Source organism: Parasteatoda tepidariorum, chromosome 7 (assembly GCF_982258835.1).
Source record: "Parasteatoda tepidariorum strain Cologne lab strain chromosome 7, Ptep-v5.0, whole genome shotgun sequence".
NCBI lineage: Eukaryota > Metazoa > Arthropoda > Arachnida > Araneae > Theridiidae > Parasteatoda > Parasteatoda tepidariorum.
Window position 1 is genome coordinate 64,875,442 of NC_141761.1, and position 17,804 is coordinate 64,893,245.

At 29.6% G+C, this 17,804-nt stretch overlaps 1 protein-coding gene across 5 annotated transcripts in view; it reads right to left on the minus strand.

Moving 5' to 3' along the window:
- Positions 1 to 5,089: 5,089 nt before the first annotated feature.
- Positions 5,090 to 17,804, minus strand: part of Ca-beta (Calcium channel protein beta subunit) — a 150,504-nt gene continuing 137,789 nt past the window's right edge. For all 5 annotated transcript variants that reach the window (XM_071183359.2, XM_043044163.3, XM_043044164.3 and 2 more), the window contains 6 exons: positions 16,262 to 16,401; positions 13,580 to 13,692; positions 12,525 to 12,676; positions 11,893 to 11,988; positions 9,554 to 9,811; positions 5,090 to 7,004 (listed from right to left, as the gene is read on the minus strand). In XM_071183359.2, the coding sequence (XP_071039460.2) occupies positions 6,462 to 7,004; positions 9,554 to 9,811; positions 11,893 to 11,988; positions 12,525 to 12,676; positions 13,580 to 13,692; positions 16,262 to 16,401 (1,302 nt within the window). In that variant the 3' untranslated portion in view covers positions 5,090 to 6,461. The remainder of the gene's footprint in view (positions 7,005 to 9,553; positions 9,812 to 11,892; positions 11,989 to 12,524; positions 12,677 to 13,579; positions 13,693 to 16,261; positions 16,402 to 17,804) is intronic.

Below are 17,804 nucleotides of genomic sequence, written 5' to 3' on the forward strand. Positions count from 1 at the left end.
ACATAAGAGGCCAATGAAAATTATTGGCGATAAACAAAAACTAGAAAAACTACAGTAGCCAAGAGAAGAAGGAAGAAAAAAAAAAGAATCTTCATTTTTTTTCTCTCTTAGTTACAGTGGTTTTTCTAGTTTCGGTTTCTCTCATTCCATTTTTTGTTGACAACTTTATGTTTTATATTTCAAATAACTTTTCATTCACGTCTGGCAAATCTTGAAAACGGACGCCTGTTTCTGAGCGCTTAAAGCATGTCGACTGTTATTTCCTATTTATACATTTTTCAAACGAATGATGTTTTTAATCTGGTAATATCTCACCATGTCAGTATCTTAGGATTATTTATTAAATAATACAAATTATATAATACTGAGTTGAATAAAATCTTATCTTTAGAAAATGCCAGTCTAAAACTGTCGGGACTTAAAGAGCATTGCGTAAGGCCATGAATACTCTTTTGAGCAGCTGAAAAAAAGAACTTGAATAATAAAATTATGGCAACACATAAGGCAATAAATACTTTCAAGTGCAGATTTCTAAATCTCTAATAATCAGACAATACTTTTCGTTACTCTAGCAAATACAATTGGTCAATGTGAGAGAAAATTTATTTTATTCCAAAATCAGTAAAAGTTTATATAAGATAGAAAGAGGCTAATTGTTACATCTGAATTATAAGGGAAGTTCAGCTAGGCTAATTTGGGGGGAAATTTCAAGTTTCCAGCTGTGTATTTAAAAAATGTGGCTATTTGATATATAAATTCAAAGAGCACTTTAAAGCCTGAAAATACTAGAATGAGTTAAATTGTTTTTGATGAACATTTTGAAAAAGGTTGCATATGGATTTTTCAATATTATATTAATTGTATATCGAATTTTCAATATTTATTATTACATAAGGTTTATATTTAAAAATAAAAACTGATGTAAGAACACTTTAAGAGTTATTAGTACAGATTTAACAGTAATTCAAAAGAGTTTAGGTGCCAAAAGTTTCCCTTTTTATGTACTTTAAACTATGATGATGTACTTTACCTCACTGCTTTGCACTTTATTTACGTTTTAACTGTGAACGTCGTTCGGTTAAAAAATCTGTTGACGTCGATAGTTGTTTGCCTCACGAAAGAAATGCGTTAAGAAAAAAAAAACGAAGTAAGGCCTTCTAAAAATAAAATATCATAAAACTTTTTTAACACCGATCATTTTCATTTTTACAGTACATTTGGAACAAAATTATCATTGTATAATTTAAAAAAAGATAGCCTGAATAACTTTTGTTCTAAATGATGGGATTATCAGTTTCTAAATACCAATTTTCATGGTTGACTTTTCAAATAGGCTGATTACCTAATACCAGAAATAAAGTTTAAAAATATTATTCTTTTCAATTTTATGACTCAGATTTTATACGATCGATTGAGTTCGAATTTTGTATGTCAATTCAAAATGCCTAGCTAAAAATGACGTAAAATTTTTTATACCTTATAATTAAAGTTTTTTTTTAGTCTTATTGAATAAAATAATAAAAACTATTGAACGATTGTTAAACGTTATTTTCTATGTCAAATTTTCTTTCGCTATACTAATTTTATAATTGTGAGCAAAAACATTTGCGTTCATTTTGTTAAAAGTTTATCAGATATAGTGAAATATCTCTGAAATTTGGTAACCTTTATGCTAATAGAATTTTTTGAGTAAATTTCTTTATGCATTGCTTGTTTCTTTGCTCTTGACTAAACAATTAAAACCATATTTTCCAGATTGCAGCTACTTCCTTTTATTTTATAACTCTATAAACCAAATCAGCCGATGCGTCTGAATATTCAGCGAAAGTTTATGCAACTGATTTCTTATTGTCACTTCAACAATTAGCACCAAATAATTATATTTGAGTCAACTATTGAAACAGTACACATTTTCGCTTTGTGCATAAAAACAAATTTAAAAACCAAATGATCACATAGAACCACTTTTGATCTAATAATCAGATTGCTAAGTACTTGGACTCAATTTTAATGGTTTGAGGACCTCGTAGATATGGTAATTAATTAGAGCAGGCAATATTTAGAGATACGAAATCAGACACAAAAGCGTACTTCCTCGGAATTTTTTTCGATGGATTTAGGTTCGTGACCCTCAATCCACGTGAAGTAGCTGCTGTTGTTGATTTACGGCACACTAGTGCTGCACAATGGGCTATTGGCGACGGTCTGGGAAACATCCTTGAGGGTGATCCGAAGACATGACAGCACAATTTTGAACCTCTGTAGAGGGGATGACATCCCTGCTTCGGTCGCTCGACGACCTGCACGCGAAGTCGAGCACTTTAAGGTAGAACAGTTTAGCGAGGACCAATACCGCACACCCTCGGTCCCTAAGCGGACTGATCCAAGTGGTCACACTCCCCCCGCACACTGACCGCAGCTAGTGATGCTTGACTTCGGTGATCTGTTGGGAAACGTGTCTTAACGATCAGTCCACTGCGGGACGTGAAGTAGCTTCAATTTAGAAAATTGGGTCCCAATTGTTTAGGCAGTAATGCAACGGAGAGTTTAAATCCTTAATGCTAATTTCACTTTTATCGTATTACGTAACTTTCGAAAACTTTTCGCACACAAATATTAAATCATTTACCTCGTTATAAAGATATTTTCATGTGAAAAATAATTTCGAGCAATAAGTATTTTTTATTAGTTTATTTAACAATACTCGAAAAAATTTGAATTGCAAGATCTACACAATTTTGAAACATATCATTTTAAATAACAAAATATAAAATTAGCTAGAAATCATTCGAATAGTTTCAGACCAAAGTCCTTCAAAAAAAGAATTTCAAAGTAGTCGTTTATTTTAAATTTGATTTCTTGAGAACTATTCGATCTATTTTGTTCATTCGGTCATTTAAAATTCCATACGTTAAGACAGTGAAAAAATTTGAAGATCTTACAGTTCAAACATTCTTCTACCGTTACTAAATAAAATAATTAATAAGATTGAGTCAGTAAAAATCTAATTACTAGATTAAATGACATTTAGAATGCTCCTTTTTCATGCAATGTCTGGGAAAAATCTGTTGATTAGAACAAAAGTTATCCAAGGTAATGTTTTCTTCTTTTTGGTTCCCTGTACACACTAAATATTTGTTTTTATTGCTAGCAAATAGAATCTTTTAAATCCAAACTCAATTATAAATAATTGTTTCTTACAGTTTTCAAAGTGAAAAAACCATTAAAAATTGTAAAGACAGGTGGATGAAGTAGATATGTTATACTATTTTTAAAAATATAAATAGATTACTTGCTGTTAGGAACAAACCAAGTTAATTTTGAGGCTGATGGAAATATGTGTTTTTTATGCTTTATTAAACTGAAAGCATTTTAGAAATCTTATTAAGTTTTCAAAACTATAACTGAGCTATATATAGACAGGAAAAACTATTAAATAAATCATATCAAAACTTTTTTCTTTTTATAAATCAGATTTATCCACTTAATCCATTTAAATATTTAAAAAATAATAAATTAAAGACATTAAAACTTTTTTTAAGTATCTTAATTGCATAGATGTAAAATATTTAAGTACTTGCAGAAGTTGAAATTATTTAAAGTCAACGTGTTTTCCAATTTGGAAAACAAGCAGGAAACAAGCCCAGAAAAATTATGACAGTGCTGGAATGTGATTTTACAACAAAAGTTTTTAAATGTAAAAAAGAGATTCTTTTACTATTAAGTACCACAACATTCTGCCTCACATATTGTACCACATATTGCTAATTTTTTTTCGTTAGGTTTCAAATTACTTTATAAAAATGCTAAATGCAAATGAACTTAATTTGTTTAGTTTCAAAAATGCAATCGCGCTTAAAGCTTTAAGAAACTGTTCATTTCACACAATTTCGCATTTGAGCAAATTTTAAAAACAAAGAGTCTTTACCGTGTAGCATATTTCTTATTATCTTTTGTAAATTGCATAGATAAACTCGCGAATCCTCCTTACGAATAAATATTGCATAGTATCTTATAACCAAATGATTTCTTAAATAGTTCCATCATTTTAAAGATCTTTATAGGCTCAGTAAGTGCATATATATTTTACCATTAAAATGTTATCCGAATTCTTTCATTTCGAAGTTTATTATTCATTATTTTCCTATTAACTCAATACAGGCTACCGTAGGAGAAAAGGAAAATTTGAAAAAAATAATTTGTAGAAATAAAAAAAAGTAAAAACCTTTTTTAATTGATAAAAGTATACATATACTGCAAGCCATTTATATGTAACTTACTATCAAAAACTGTCTAAATTCTTAAAGATGACACAGAAAATAAGTATCTCTGACCCAGCATTTATATTCTAATAGACTGTTGTGGAAGCTCAGAAAAGCTTAATGTAGCTCATCTTTCTGATACTTTCTTAAAGAAGTAAATAAACACATGGTGTTATGGAAACATAGATGACATTCTGTATATACGGACTTCCTTCAATATAAATTGTACATTATTTGTGCAAATTATGCCGATCCATGATGTTTCATTTCTTTGTATAACCCAGTACAACCCCAAATAGTCAATTTAAAAATGCCATAAATATTTACAAGTTTAGATTAAAATCAGCGTTCCTTATAATAAATGAATCAACTTAAATAATTGTTTTCTAAATTATTCGTCTGTCTAAATTATACACGCACTTTCACAAATAAAAATCTTCTACATCAAACATTTCTAGATTTTCATGAAATGCAAATGTATGAACTGTAGTTCGGGGTACGTTTTTACGAATTTAGACAGTTTGCGACATTATGAAAACATCAATGCAACTTTCCTCAATAAAGTATTTTTTTCCTATTTTTTATTTCTTCAAATTAAGTTATTTCAAAACTTTCCGTTTTGCTCTGTCATCCTGTATCTATGACGTTGAAAAGTAGCTTTAGTTATAAAAGAGAAAGCTGTTTTGGTTTCAGAGAGATTAGTGATACCAAATAATATTTTTCCCTGAGGGAAAAGTGTACTTTAAAAAATATTGCTTTATAAAGGCATAAAATTGCTTAAAGGTATAATTTTTCATCATACTGAACACATTAAGAATGAAAAACTATAAATTATGCACAGGTTTAATGTTATAATAGAGGGTATTGTCAGAAGAGAATAATAAATACGCAGAAAAATCTCTCCCGTAGTTTTTTCTAGGAAAAAGCATAATAACTACTATGACATTAAAAAAAAATGGTTTTAAACATAAAAATCTAATATTGTCAGTAGAACAGTTTTGTATTCAAAATTCATCACAAATAATACACAGCTTTGACTAGCAATCAATTATTATTTGCATCATCTTTGAAAGAATGTCCTACGGTTGGGATTCTCCTGTCGTCTACTTTTTAAAGTTCTATTTTGTACCTTTTCCATCTAGAATGTTCTTTAGGCTTTCAGCACGATGGTGCTGATAAACAACTGTTTTAGCACATCACAGATGATACGCAGCTAACGCAGTAGTTTTTGTTACTTTCATAAAAAAGGGTCATATGAACTTGGTAACACCATACATGTAATAGAGTGGAAAAAAGTTGCTAAACATGACTAGGTTTGTAAGTTGATTTTTCTTTGTCTGCTTGGGAAGTAGAAATGTAAGAAATTCCGATTATTGTGGAGGAACTATTTTGAAACTCCACTGGAAAATGTATGCTATTGCAGAATATTGAATTGAACTTCTGACTCGAAAATGTTTAAACTTCAATGCAAACTTAAAAAATGAGCATGCCAGTGATTATTTAGGAATTCTTTGAAAAATTAAAAAATGAACAGTCATAGATGTCAAAAATCTGCAGCGAAAAGCTCTTCCATATCATTTGAAATCGTATTATGCATAGATTTCACAAGTTTTATTTTTCAATGGTTAAAACGCAAATATTAATATTCTTGACACACGCGTCAACAATTATATATATATATATATTTATAGAGTTAATAATGGGCCAACGGCGGTCTCTACGATTGAGCATTCCACGTTGACGGTTTAGTTAGTTCTTGAATGTGATGAGGTCACAATCACATTCCTGAGGTCAGTTTTTTTTTCTTTAAAATGATTACAAACGTTACAACAAACCAACGATGTGCTGGGATGGACTTTGTGAAGGCAGCAATAGAAGAGAAGAGAAAATGTTTTCGTTTTTTTTTTCAATTCTCTTCGTACATTTTACGAACAAAATATAAAGATTATAGAAACTTGAAACACAACACAGGATGGGCTGGTCACGTGATGGAAGAAGAGCAAGAAGAAAAAAAAGATAAGGTTGGCTTATTGATATCCAAGAGGCAATTTTCAACAGAAATGTTAAGAGCGATGGGATCTTTATAAAGAAAGTTGCTCCAGCTGCTCCAGGGCATCCTTTCACTTCCTAAAAAAAGGAAGTCGAAATCGATACGCAGGAATTTGTTGATTAGATGTCAGATGAAGGTGAGAAGGCAACTTACAAAATATCTCTATGCACCATAGTTTGCCCTCTATATGGGGAGGGATAATCTCTGTCGTGAGGATGATGCGGTTGATGTCGCATGTCCCGCGGGTCCGTTATCTCCCGCATCTCCCTCATCTCTGAAGCTCCGTACCTCCCTCCGTAATCCATGGGAGATCCTTCCATTCTCATCTTCATCTGAGGATCCACGTCTTCCATGTAGTAATCGTGCTGCGACCTTTCTCGTTCACGCTCACGGTCGCGCTCACGCTCTCGATCGCGATCCCTCACAACTCCGCGCTCCCACGCGGCACGATCACTGTACTCTTGGTCACTGAAGTCCATCATCATGGAGGAGGGTGGTGCTCGGTGTGGCTGCGAGTGGTGCGTTTGCGGGTAGCGGTCTGGAAGGGGGTGCATGTCCCGCTCAGATGGGCCCCCTCCTTGTGGTCCGTAACCCCTGTCTCCACTTATGGGAGGCAGCTCTCTTCTAAGTGTTGTATCTCTCATCATTCTATAATCACTTTGTGGATCTACTTCCATACTGGGAGACAGAGGCTGAAAATAAAACAAAAGTATATTAGAATATAAACTGCAAAACAGCTTTGCCAAGATTCTGAACAAGCATGTTTTCTTTATTGGTTTGGACGTCAAAAATCAAATTTTCTAAGCTAGTAATGATTTTCGACACCTTTTTTTTTGTTGTCTTCTTTAGTGTACCATAAGCAAGATTTGCATAAATAAATTACTAGATTTAAAAAAAAAAAACTTTTTTTTAAAACTATGACACACATAATAAAATATACACGGATAAAAAAAACAACATATTTTCAATGATAAAAGTTCATTGTATAACGGTTCGTTTTTTTTTTAAACTCTTTTCCATAAATCAATTAGAATGTTGTTGTACATGAGACACAGTAACATTATCAGAGACGAAACGAAAAAATAATTTTAAACTTTTTATTTTTTGGATTTAGGGATTTTTTTAAAGAAATTTATTGAAATTTATGATTCATATGTTATTGTTTTAAATGTACCATAAGTTTGAATTTAGGAAAAAATTTTCCTTTTTTCTTTTATGAAATTGAAGCGTTTAGAAGATTTAATAAAAAATGTGAAAATAAAAATTTTTAAAATCTCAGTGGGGGGGGGTGCCCCATAAATTAAATTTTTTTGCAAAGCATTTGAATTGAAACCATGAAAATACACTCTAAAATTCTTACTGTCTAAAATAAAAGTTCCAATTTCTGACACAAATATATCAGAAAGATATAAACCAATTGTTAATTTGCTGTTGTTGATACTAAATGCATTTTCCCGTTTTTCGTGCAGCGTCCGAAAAGTAAATTATCACTAAATCGGCATTTATAATTAATACAAAATCATGCACAAAACTAAAAGGCACATACAGACACATTAAATGAAGATAAAATAATTTGAACTTATCAGTCTCAGTATTTTATGCTATTAGATTAATTGCAATAAGTTTTTAGAAGTTTATCTCATCATAAACAAGGATTAACTCTATTTAATATACAGGGTTATTCATAATTCCCTCCGGGTTTTTGAAGCATAATAGTAAAAAAAAGAAGACGAATATGTCAAAAAAGAACATATGAAATTATTCCGAAAGTATTCAAGTTTTAATTTAAGCAGTTGCCGGTAGATGACAGTAACATGTACCACTGAAGCCAGTTGTAGTAAAGAAAAATGGCGTTTACAGGCGGAAGGAATTATGAATAACCCTGTATTATTTAGCAACTATATTGCTCAAGGGAAATTTATAAATTGTTGAAATTAACTGCAATCAAACAATTCTCTTTGGTTCTTTTCCTTTAGAGGAGGTGAGAGATGAACCCCTTAACACCACAGATGTTAGGTACCAATATTAAATTCCGTTATCGGTATATTTGTTACAAATACATTTTTTTCAATTTTGCTTACTAGTATCTAACGTATTTTTATATGTAATTCAATTTCCATTTATTTTAAATTATTTAGTTTTATGGAAACAAGTTTCAAAAACGTATTATCAATAAAATAAACTTGTGGTTTCACATAACTTTAGGAATACTAATTTGGAGACGTAGTCCTCCACGTTGAAATTCATCCCTGAGCTTACCTGATACAACAAATGAACAATAATTAAACAATTAGAAATGAACTATAAAGTTCTTTTTTTTATTGAATAGAGCCATAATATAGCAAATGTCACTGACATTGTCTTTCAGATGTCAGAGAAAGAAGAATGAAATATAATTTATAACAATGGTGAATGGTAAACTAATGAGAAATATTCAGTGTTCATTCAAGAGAGACGTTTTAAAAAAAATTGGAAATTTGTGAGCTATTATGAGGATTAAGGAATAAAATTCCACCATTCATCTGAAGACAAAATTTCAACATTCTAACATAAATGATTCAGAAGATATAAGAGGGTAACAGACACCTGCAGAAACTCCTCCTTTTATCATCATAGATGAACTTTCATGGGTGATTTACAATTGCAAATGTATACAAATATTCAATTTTACTTAAAAAAAACTTCAAACTAATACTTGAATATTAATTAAATTTTAAACACTATCTCATTACCTTCAGATAAATATTTACATACATTAAATTCCTGCTTAATAACTTGAATGGAATAGGTAAGATAATCTTATTACATAATAGATAATCCAATTATGTGTAATTTACAATACAAAAACTTAAAATATTCAATTTTTCTTTCTATAAACTTCAAATTAATTCTTGTATATTAATTAGTTTTAAAGAGCCTATCTAATTACATTCAGATAAATGTTTATATACATTTAATTCTTGGACAAAGACCTGAATAGAATAGGTAAGATATTACTATTATGGGTGGTTTACAAAGAAGAAACAGGAATTATTCGATTTTTTTTTCTATAAACTTTAAACTAATCCTTAAATATTAATTGGTTTTTAAGTAAAATATCTAATCGCGTTCTAATAAATATTTACATATATTAAATTCAGTCTCAATGGCTGAAATAGATTAGGTTGTTAAATTGACATAAATGTTAAAGTGCTCCTTTTTTTCTCTCATGATTCAAAAATGTAAATTCCTTGTATCTTACCTCATCTAGATGCCTTTGTCTCCTTTCGTTATCTGATCTGTAATTCATTCCTGGAGGGGTTGTATTGTGTCTCAGAAGTCCAGCTCCACCTCTGGGTTCTTCTAATCTAGGGGAAGGGGATGGAATGGGTCTTGAAACAATAGGGGGTGGTGTTTTTACAGGGGGATGCGTTGCTTTCCAGTATGCTTCCAGAAATTCAGCCAGATGTTCACAGGCTTCTTCTAATTGGTTCTCATCTAATATCACATCAAACATTTCCTGAAAATGCCATTTAAAAAGGGTTGATTATTACACAGAAACAGAAGATATCAATAGAAATACTTTGGTACAAAAATTATTCTTAAAGTAAAGTTTCCTGAAAATAGCGTTTAAAATTTAACGAAGCAGCGGGAAGTATATGTTCACTTTTCTATAGAATATTTAGTATCTTTTAATGTCTTTCTCATTTTCCTAACTGTTTTAGACAAATAAGTGAAGAAATACGTTAATTATCTATAAAAACTTTATTTAAGTTCAATTTTTGCTTAAGTTTGTTAAATCAACCATTGCATTGTCTGAAATTGTGCTCAAAAAATAAAAAAGTTAACTTGAATTCTATCTTATTTTAAAATGTAATGAATTTTTTTTGCAGAATATTTGGATGAAAATTTCAAGTCAAAACCATAATTAACTGACTCCAGTTCACAAAGGAATACAATAAGTTTATTGTAATTAACAACACAAACATTCAAAAAAAATTTTTTTGTTTCTTATTTAGTCTTTTCTTTTAGTTGAATTCACTGGTAGCATAGAATTTTGAAAATACTTTGTTAATTGATGATCTTAACAAAAATATTCATATACAAAGTAACTGAATGAGATTAGTGGAACTTATACAGGGATGCCAAAATTCTACTCGTTTTGTAAGAAGTTATTCTAATGGTAGTTAAGTTAATGTTTTAATGTATTATTTTTTATACATTTAAACATATTTTCCAAGCCACTACGCATAAATTATTTAAAAGTTCATATGCAACGCCATTTTTGTTCCAGTTTTATTGCGTTTAAAATGTTGGCAGGCTTGCTTTTATATATATATATATATATATATATATATATATATATATATATATATATATATATATATATATATATATATATATATATATATATATATATATATATATATATATATATATATATATATAAAGAATTTTTAAAATTCAATTGTGACATTGAAATCAGCTAAAAAATTGAACAAACGTCACCCAGGAAATCTTTTAAAACACGCACATTTTGCATAAAATAGTACAATATGCTTATTATTTTACTTTGTAAAGTCCCCGTTGAGCGGACCTTTAAGTACTTATAGATCTTTAAGAAAAAAATTAGAAGACTCTTAAATACAATTTTTTGAATTAAGAAATATTTAGTGATTTTAAGAATCTTTAATCTAGTATTATGACATCAAAAGAATACAACTAAATAAAAAATTTTATAACTATAAAGGAATCTTTATTTGAAAATTTTGTCTATTTTTGAATTTGTGCCTTAAGGTACATTTATTATCCATTTAAAATAACGCTGTTTGAAAATATATTTACGAAACACATTAAGCCTAACTCTAAAAAGAAGATTTATTTTTTCACAGACAAATTATTTCATACTATTTTTACCAAACAATAACAAAGTATAATCTATTTTGTTTAATGAAACTTTATTTACATTTAATGCAGTATAGAAACTTTTCATTGAATGTATGTATATATATATATAAAATTTTCCATGGGCGAGGTTACACATTACTACTGCACCACAAAAAGAGAACATTCTAAAAATAGAAAACGTTAAAGGGAAAAAAAAGGAGCGAGGACAGAAAAGAGAATGTCCCTAGCGTGATGGTCCCTTGCCATGAATGTCCCTAGCGTGCCAGTAATGGTCAAACAAGGAGGTGTCAGTTGTTGTTTGGCAATGAAGGTGGTTTGCGTCCAGTAAAGTAAATGTAAATCGCAAATTTGTTTGTAAGAAATAAAGATTATTTGGGAAAGTGATATCAAATCTGATATCAAAAAGTGATCTGGATTGGGAAGTGAGTGAGTGTTTCAGGCAAAAACTTTACAAGTAACGTTACACAAGTATTAAGTTATATCAGATAATTTTAAATATGTTATGCGTTAATCTTAACTTAATAAATTGAATATAATATATTGAATAATATAAGCAGTATATAAGTATCCAGTAACTAATTAACCAATCAATTAGTAAATATTATGTACATTATGCAATTGACTTGTATGTAAATATCCAGCAACTAATATGCAGTATGAACATACAGAAATATGTTATTGAAAAATACATACTGGAACACATTGAGACAGTTTGTCTGCGGCAACCATTTGTACATTAAGATTCCTGCTTTGGGATTTTCCTCTTGATTTTATCAACCTTTGTAACACCTAGATAAGAAAAGACCACTTCGTTATTGGATTTACAAATGAGTTATTACTTGATATCTAAATCTGAATTTTGCGATAGTACTTAATGTCATTAATTTATAAACAAATCCAATACCAAATTAGCTTACAAAAAACCTCACTTTGTAGATGTACGGAATTCTATAGGTAACGATGTGAAACGTTAACTTTCAGACAAATAGGCATCTTACCTTTTAGAGAAGATACTTTCACTACTTAAGTTTTTCCATAAATAAATAAAAAGATCAATGAATTTCATAAAAGTACGATAAATAAGTAGATGATAGTAGTAAGTAAGGTAACCTTAATAACTTGTAACACTCTTTTTGTAAAGAGTGTTACAAGTTATACGTCTCAAGTTCAGTGATTTCCATACTCCAATGCCCTAGTTTGATCAAGTATCTACCTTGAAACACTTATTCTACTTATAAACAGTATTACCTTTAGATAAATAAGCACTATCTTGAAGAGAAAATTTAATAATGCTTCAAAATATAAGTGAATAAGAAAGAAAGTACCTTTGGGGAAGATATTTTGACGTAAACAACTATGGGTGCGAGGGATGTCTTCAGTAGTTGAGAAGGGTGATTAATGGTATCGCAGTCTAGAACAACTAATTGAAGAGTTCGCGCAAGCTCAAATATCCTCTCGATTTCCGCTGTCACTTCAGCTGAAAACACAATTTATTTTTTAGATTTATTTTATCAAGAAGAAAGAAAAAAAAACGAAAACACTGATTATTGATGTGAAATAAAATTCTTGTCATGTCTAAATTTTGATTGGCCATGATGGTTCAGGTAACACTGAAGGCTACGCGCAACTGGCAAAGAGTATCTCATAATGGTATTCAGTAAATGTGTAGTTGTAGGAATTTATACCCACGATAATTTTTTACTCCATAATTTTGCTTCAGTGCAATACACACTACTATCAAGGTAAAGAGCGTTCTGTTATGACTTTCTGTAAATGAGTATTTGTTGGAATTTGAATCTGTGATAATTATTTGCTCCATAATTTTGCTCGAGCACAATACACACTACTGTCAAGGTAAAGGTGTTTCTTAATCGCGTTCTTTAAATGAGTATTTGCAGAAATTTAAACCTGCGATAATGTATAACTCCGTAATTTTGCTCGAGTTTAATACACACGATTGTCAAGATAAAGGTGTTCTGCAAATGAGTGTTTGTAGGAATTAAAACCTGCGATTATTTTTAGCTCCATAATTTTATTAGAGTTCATTAAGTGGGCCAATTTTCTCTGTAGCCTCTTAAAAGACTTATTTACTGAAAAACAATTTTAGTGATTATTTATTATTTAATTTATTAAAAAGCGAAAATAATCAGTCGTAAGAGATTAAAATGTAATTTCAAATTTCAAAAAAATACGTAATTTTAAAGGACTAAATTTAGTTTTGAACGAAATATAGATAGTTTTATTAGATTTATACTTGAAAAAGATTATGAGTAAAGAACGATGAATTTATAGAGCAGCAGTTTTAGAAGTTTCAATCATTTTAAAAACAGATGAATAAATAAGCATTTGTGAGGGTGAGGTAAAAAAAATAATAACTTACCTAAACATGATGACCGACTGTTTGCTCTTTCCATGATTGCTCTTTTACTTGGATTGTTCAAAAGCGATCTTTTAGCCAATGATATGTCAGCCGTAACTCTCGTGATAATGATCCTAAAGGATAAAAATTACTGTATTGAACACTGAAACAAGAAAAGAACCACACAAGCCAATCTACCAATCTAGTACAAACTGATAGGATGGAAAATAATCCGTGAATTTGTTAATATTAATAAAGTTACAGAGTGTTTCAATTCACCATAATAATCCCAAATACAGAGATTTCCAAAAACATATTCAAGGTTAACGTTCACGAAATTCAAAATAGCTCAAATTTAAGTCGTATATCAACTAAATTGTATATATTAGTAAAATTATCCGTCATTTTACTATTGAATAAAAGAAATAACACTTAAATAAAGGTCCTGTTCCGAGAGTTTGAAATTATTAATTTTTGAAACTGATAATTATAATTATGTCAAAACAAAATTCATAATTTCTTTGAAAGTTTGGTTAACTTTTATGAAATTATTTAATCAAAATGCCATCAGAAGCGAAAATGGCAAAATTTATATTAAAAAAAAAAAAAACACCATTGCTTCTCGTCAACTTTTTAATTCAAAATAAAATGACCAAATTCTAGAATAACGAATTATGTTTCTCTGATAACTATTCTCAACTTTTATAAGAGTTTTTTCTCGAAAATTATAAGTCAGCTTATTTTGTTCATTTTCAGCTAATCTTTACACTAAAAAAATTCTGAACTAGAATAGATACCACTCCAGGCCTGCGAATTGAACTGTTTGACCTGAAACTTATTATTTTAAGAGTTTTATTGATTAAATGATTATTGAAAAAAATTTGATTATTGACATTAAATATTATCAAAATAATTATGGTAGTCCTTCCTTGATCAATATGCTCACAGTTGCTAAAAAAATTTTATTAATATGTTTGGAGTTCCACCAAAAGATGCTCGATCATTTAGGGGACCATAGTAAAAAATTGGTAACTGCTAACATATAGTACATATACAGTGTGCATAGCAAATTTTTCCACAAAAAATAAGCACCTTTTATATGCTTTTTAAGCACTCAAAAATATTTTTAAGCACTTTAAAAAAAGATCACAATTAGGATATGGACACTAATAATTTTTTTCCCTTCATGCTGTTGAAAGTTCGTCACATAGAAGTGAACAAAATGCAAAATAATTTTCATGTAATTAATTTAACTATTATTTAAAAAGGTTATCAAGTGTATTTTTCAAATTTAAATAAATGTTATTCAAAACACATAAACAAGATCACTACTATTGATCATATCAAATTTATAAAGATATGCAAAGAATTAAGCTAACTAAGAAAACTTGAATAAATTCATATTACAACTGTAGTGAATGGCCTCAAATAGTTCATTAAAAATTGTTACTTGGTTCAGTATTTCTTTAATGAAATGCTTAAAAAAATGAAATAACTTTGATATGTAAATATAATGAGTATTGAAGCGAAGTATTTTTGTTGGAAGTAAATTATTAATCAATCCCTACACTTATAATATTTAACAAATCTGAGGTAATTGTTTTATTTCAATTGTTTTTAAATGAAATCATTAAAAGATGAAATAAAGATTTTTGGAATAACAAACCTGAACATAAGATTTTTTGCTCATTTAAAATAGCGAAAGTCCCTCACTTGATACATTTTTTAAAATCTTACCTATAAATATTATATAGTAATAAAATAATAACCTTAAAGTACTATAGTAACTTAAAATAACTTGAAAGTACTGAAAATTTTAAAAGTAATAATTAGTATGATAAAAATAAATAAATAAAAAAAGCAACAAGTAGAAAAAGTAATAAAGTACAATAGAAGTTCATAAAAATTTTATGCAATTAGTGTTCAGTCCCTTAAGTAAACAACGTTACTAATTAAAATCTCAATTAATTTTTATCTTTATTAATTTAAATGAATGAAAGGGAGATGGAAATTTTGAGATCAAACTTAGTGATTCTTACTACTCTGGGGACCCATATGAATGAACTTAACAATGAGAAAATTTTCTTTTGCTTTTAAGGAAAAAAATTTATTAACTGTAATTTTAATTGGTCCCCGTGATTAGCTGAAATTCAAGAGATTTTTCAGTTCGATTTCAGAGGGGAGAAAAGGAAGCCAGAAATTGAGGATCTCTTGCAAAATGCAGTAGAGTTGCTCATGAGAATACAAGAATCCTTCCCACCGAATCTAGTTCAGTGCACGCACAGGCGGACTCGCAAGTATTTTATCAAACATTTAAAATGATTGGCGCTTTCATACGCTACGGAAAGATGGTATGCCGAAATGGATTGAGCTTGAATGAATTGTGAAAACGTTAAGTAGAACAATGTGAAAACCACGCTTTTTGCGTAATTCGTGGCAAAAATTGATAAGGTAAAGAAAAAATCTCGTTTTGGAAAAGGGAAAATTAAGTACTTTTTGAAAACACCCAATGAAAAAAAGCACCTTTAAAGGCTTTTAAAAACGAAAATAAGCACCTTTAAGTACTTTTTTGAAAACGCTACGCAGCCTGCTATATGATATAGTCTGCATTTCTTTTATTTTATTTTTAAATCTCAACAATTAAATAAAATTCATTTTGAAAATTACAAATTCTGAAAATTATGAAAATGTTCGTTTACTTACCGTCCCTCAAAGCGATGTTTGAGATAATCGAAGAGAGCTTTTTGCATCATATCTGTGACCTCATAGCCTTTCAGAGAAGGTCCCACTAGGACTACGGGTCGCATTGAAGGCACTACGTCATAAGGGGGAATGTTCTCAGACTGAAAAGATATTATAAAATTTATCAGAATATTCATTATTTAGTTTATGCAAGAGCAGGCAGGGTGAACTTCGCGCTTAGCATGATAAAGCTGAAAAAGCACAAATTTTGGCACAAATAATGCCACTTAAACATACCATTTGTTTTCCTCTTACATTATTGCTGGTGGTTCTTACGTAGAGAACCGAAATTATTTCCCGTTTATTTATGTAGCCTTAATTTGTACTTTTTTCACGTTGATTATCGTTAGTCATATTTATTGATTGCAAGTGGAAAACTATTTTGCCATTTTAAATAAGCTGTTTTTATTTATTTTTTGATTATTGATTACTAAGTATGTAAAACTGAGTTTGTGTTTTCATGCCACAGAGAAAGCTTGCGTTGTTAATTGGTTTTCGAATAAAAATATTAAATACATATAAACCACCGACTTTTCATCTGCTTTCTTAAAAATTTTGCGAGAAATTTTTGACATATTTTTTTAAAATTTACTTTTCTCGTAAGTACAAATTGTGTTTTTTCCATTTTGTACCCAAATGCTCAATAAAACGCATTTTTTCTGCCAAACAAATGTCATTTTTATCTTCATATGGCCTATTACGTCTGTCGATAATGTATCAATCATTCAAACAATTCTCCATGTGCAATGATCAACCCACAACCTAAATATCCTTTAATTGTTTTGAGCAGTTTATTTTTATATATAAGTGACGTCAAAGAAAAGTATGCAACTTACTGATCATCCTGTACATCATTTAAAAAAACAGGTATATAAAAAGTTTAGTTGTAATAGCATTCCTTCTTTATGACAAAAAGTTTCTGAAGAAAGTGTAATATGAGCGTAGGTCAGACAGACATGATTATCGATTATTAGACATGATTATCGATTTTTCCAATTATAGCTACAAATTTAATTTAAAACAAATCACGCAGAATAATTGAAGCATGGATCACATATATTGGAATCATTAATTATACTCGGGAACTTTTTTTTCCTTTCCTGTTGCGTGAGATTTTTTAAAGAATTTTGGATATTTTCACATTGCTGATTTCAAACTTGCAATTAGTTTATCTTCTCTCTTTCTCTCTAAATTTGTTCTTTAAATGACATTTTTAGTTCATTTTTCTCGAAATGTTTAAGAGCATTAAGTGTAACAAGGAGTTCTGTAAATAATGCGGCAACTTCTAGGAGAATTGGGTTACATTAGAATTAAAATGGCGTAAGAAACCATAGCTGGAAATGTCATCATTCGTATTAGGGGCGATTCCTCTACTATAACCTGTTTCTCCATGCACTTCTAAACAGGTCATAAAAAGGAAAGCGCCCCTAGCCACGTATGACGACATTTTCGTGTACGGTTTCCTATGCAATTTCAATCCTGATGATGGGCCACAATTCCCTTA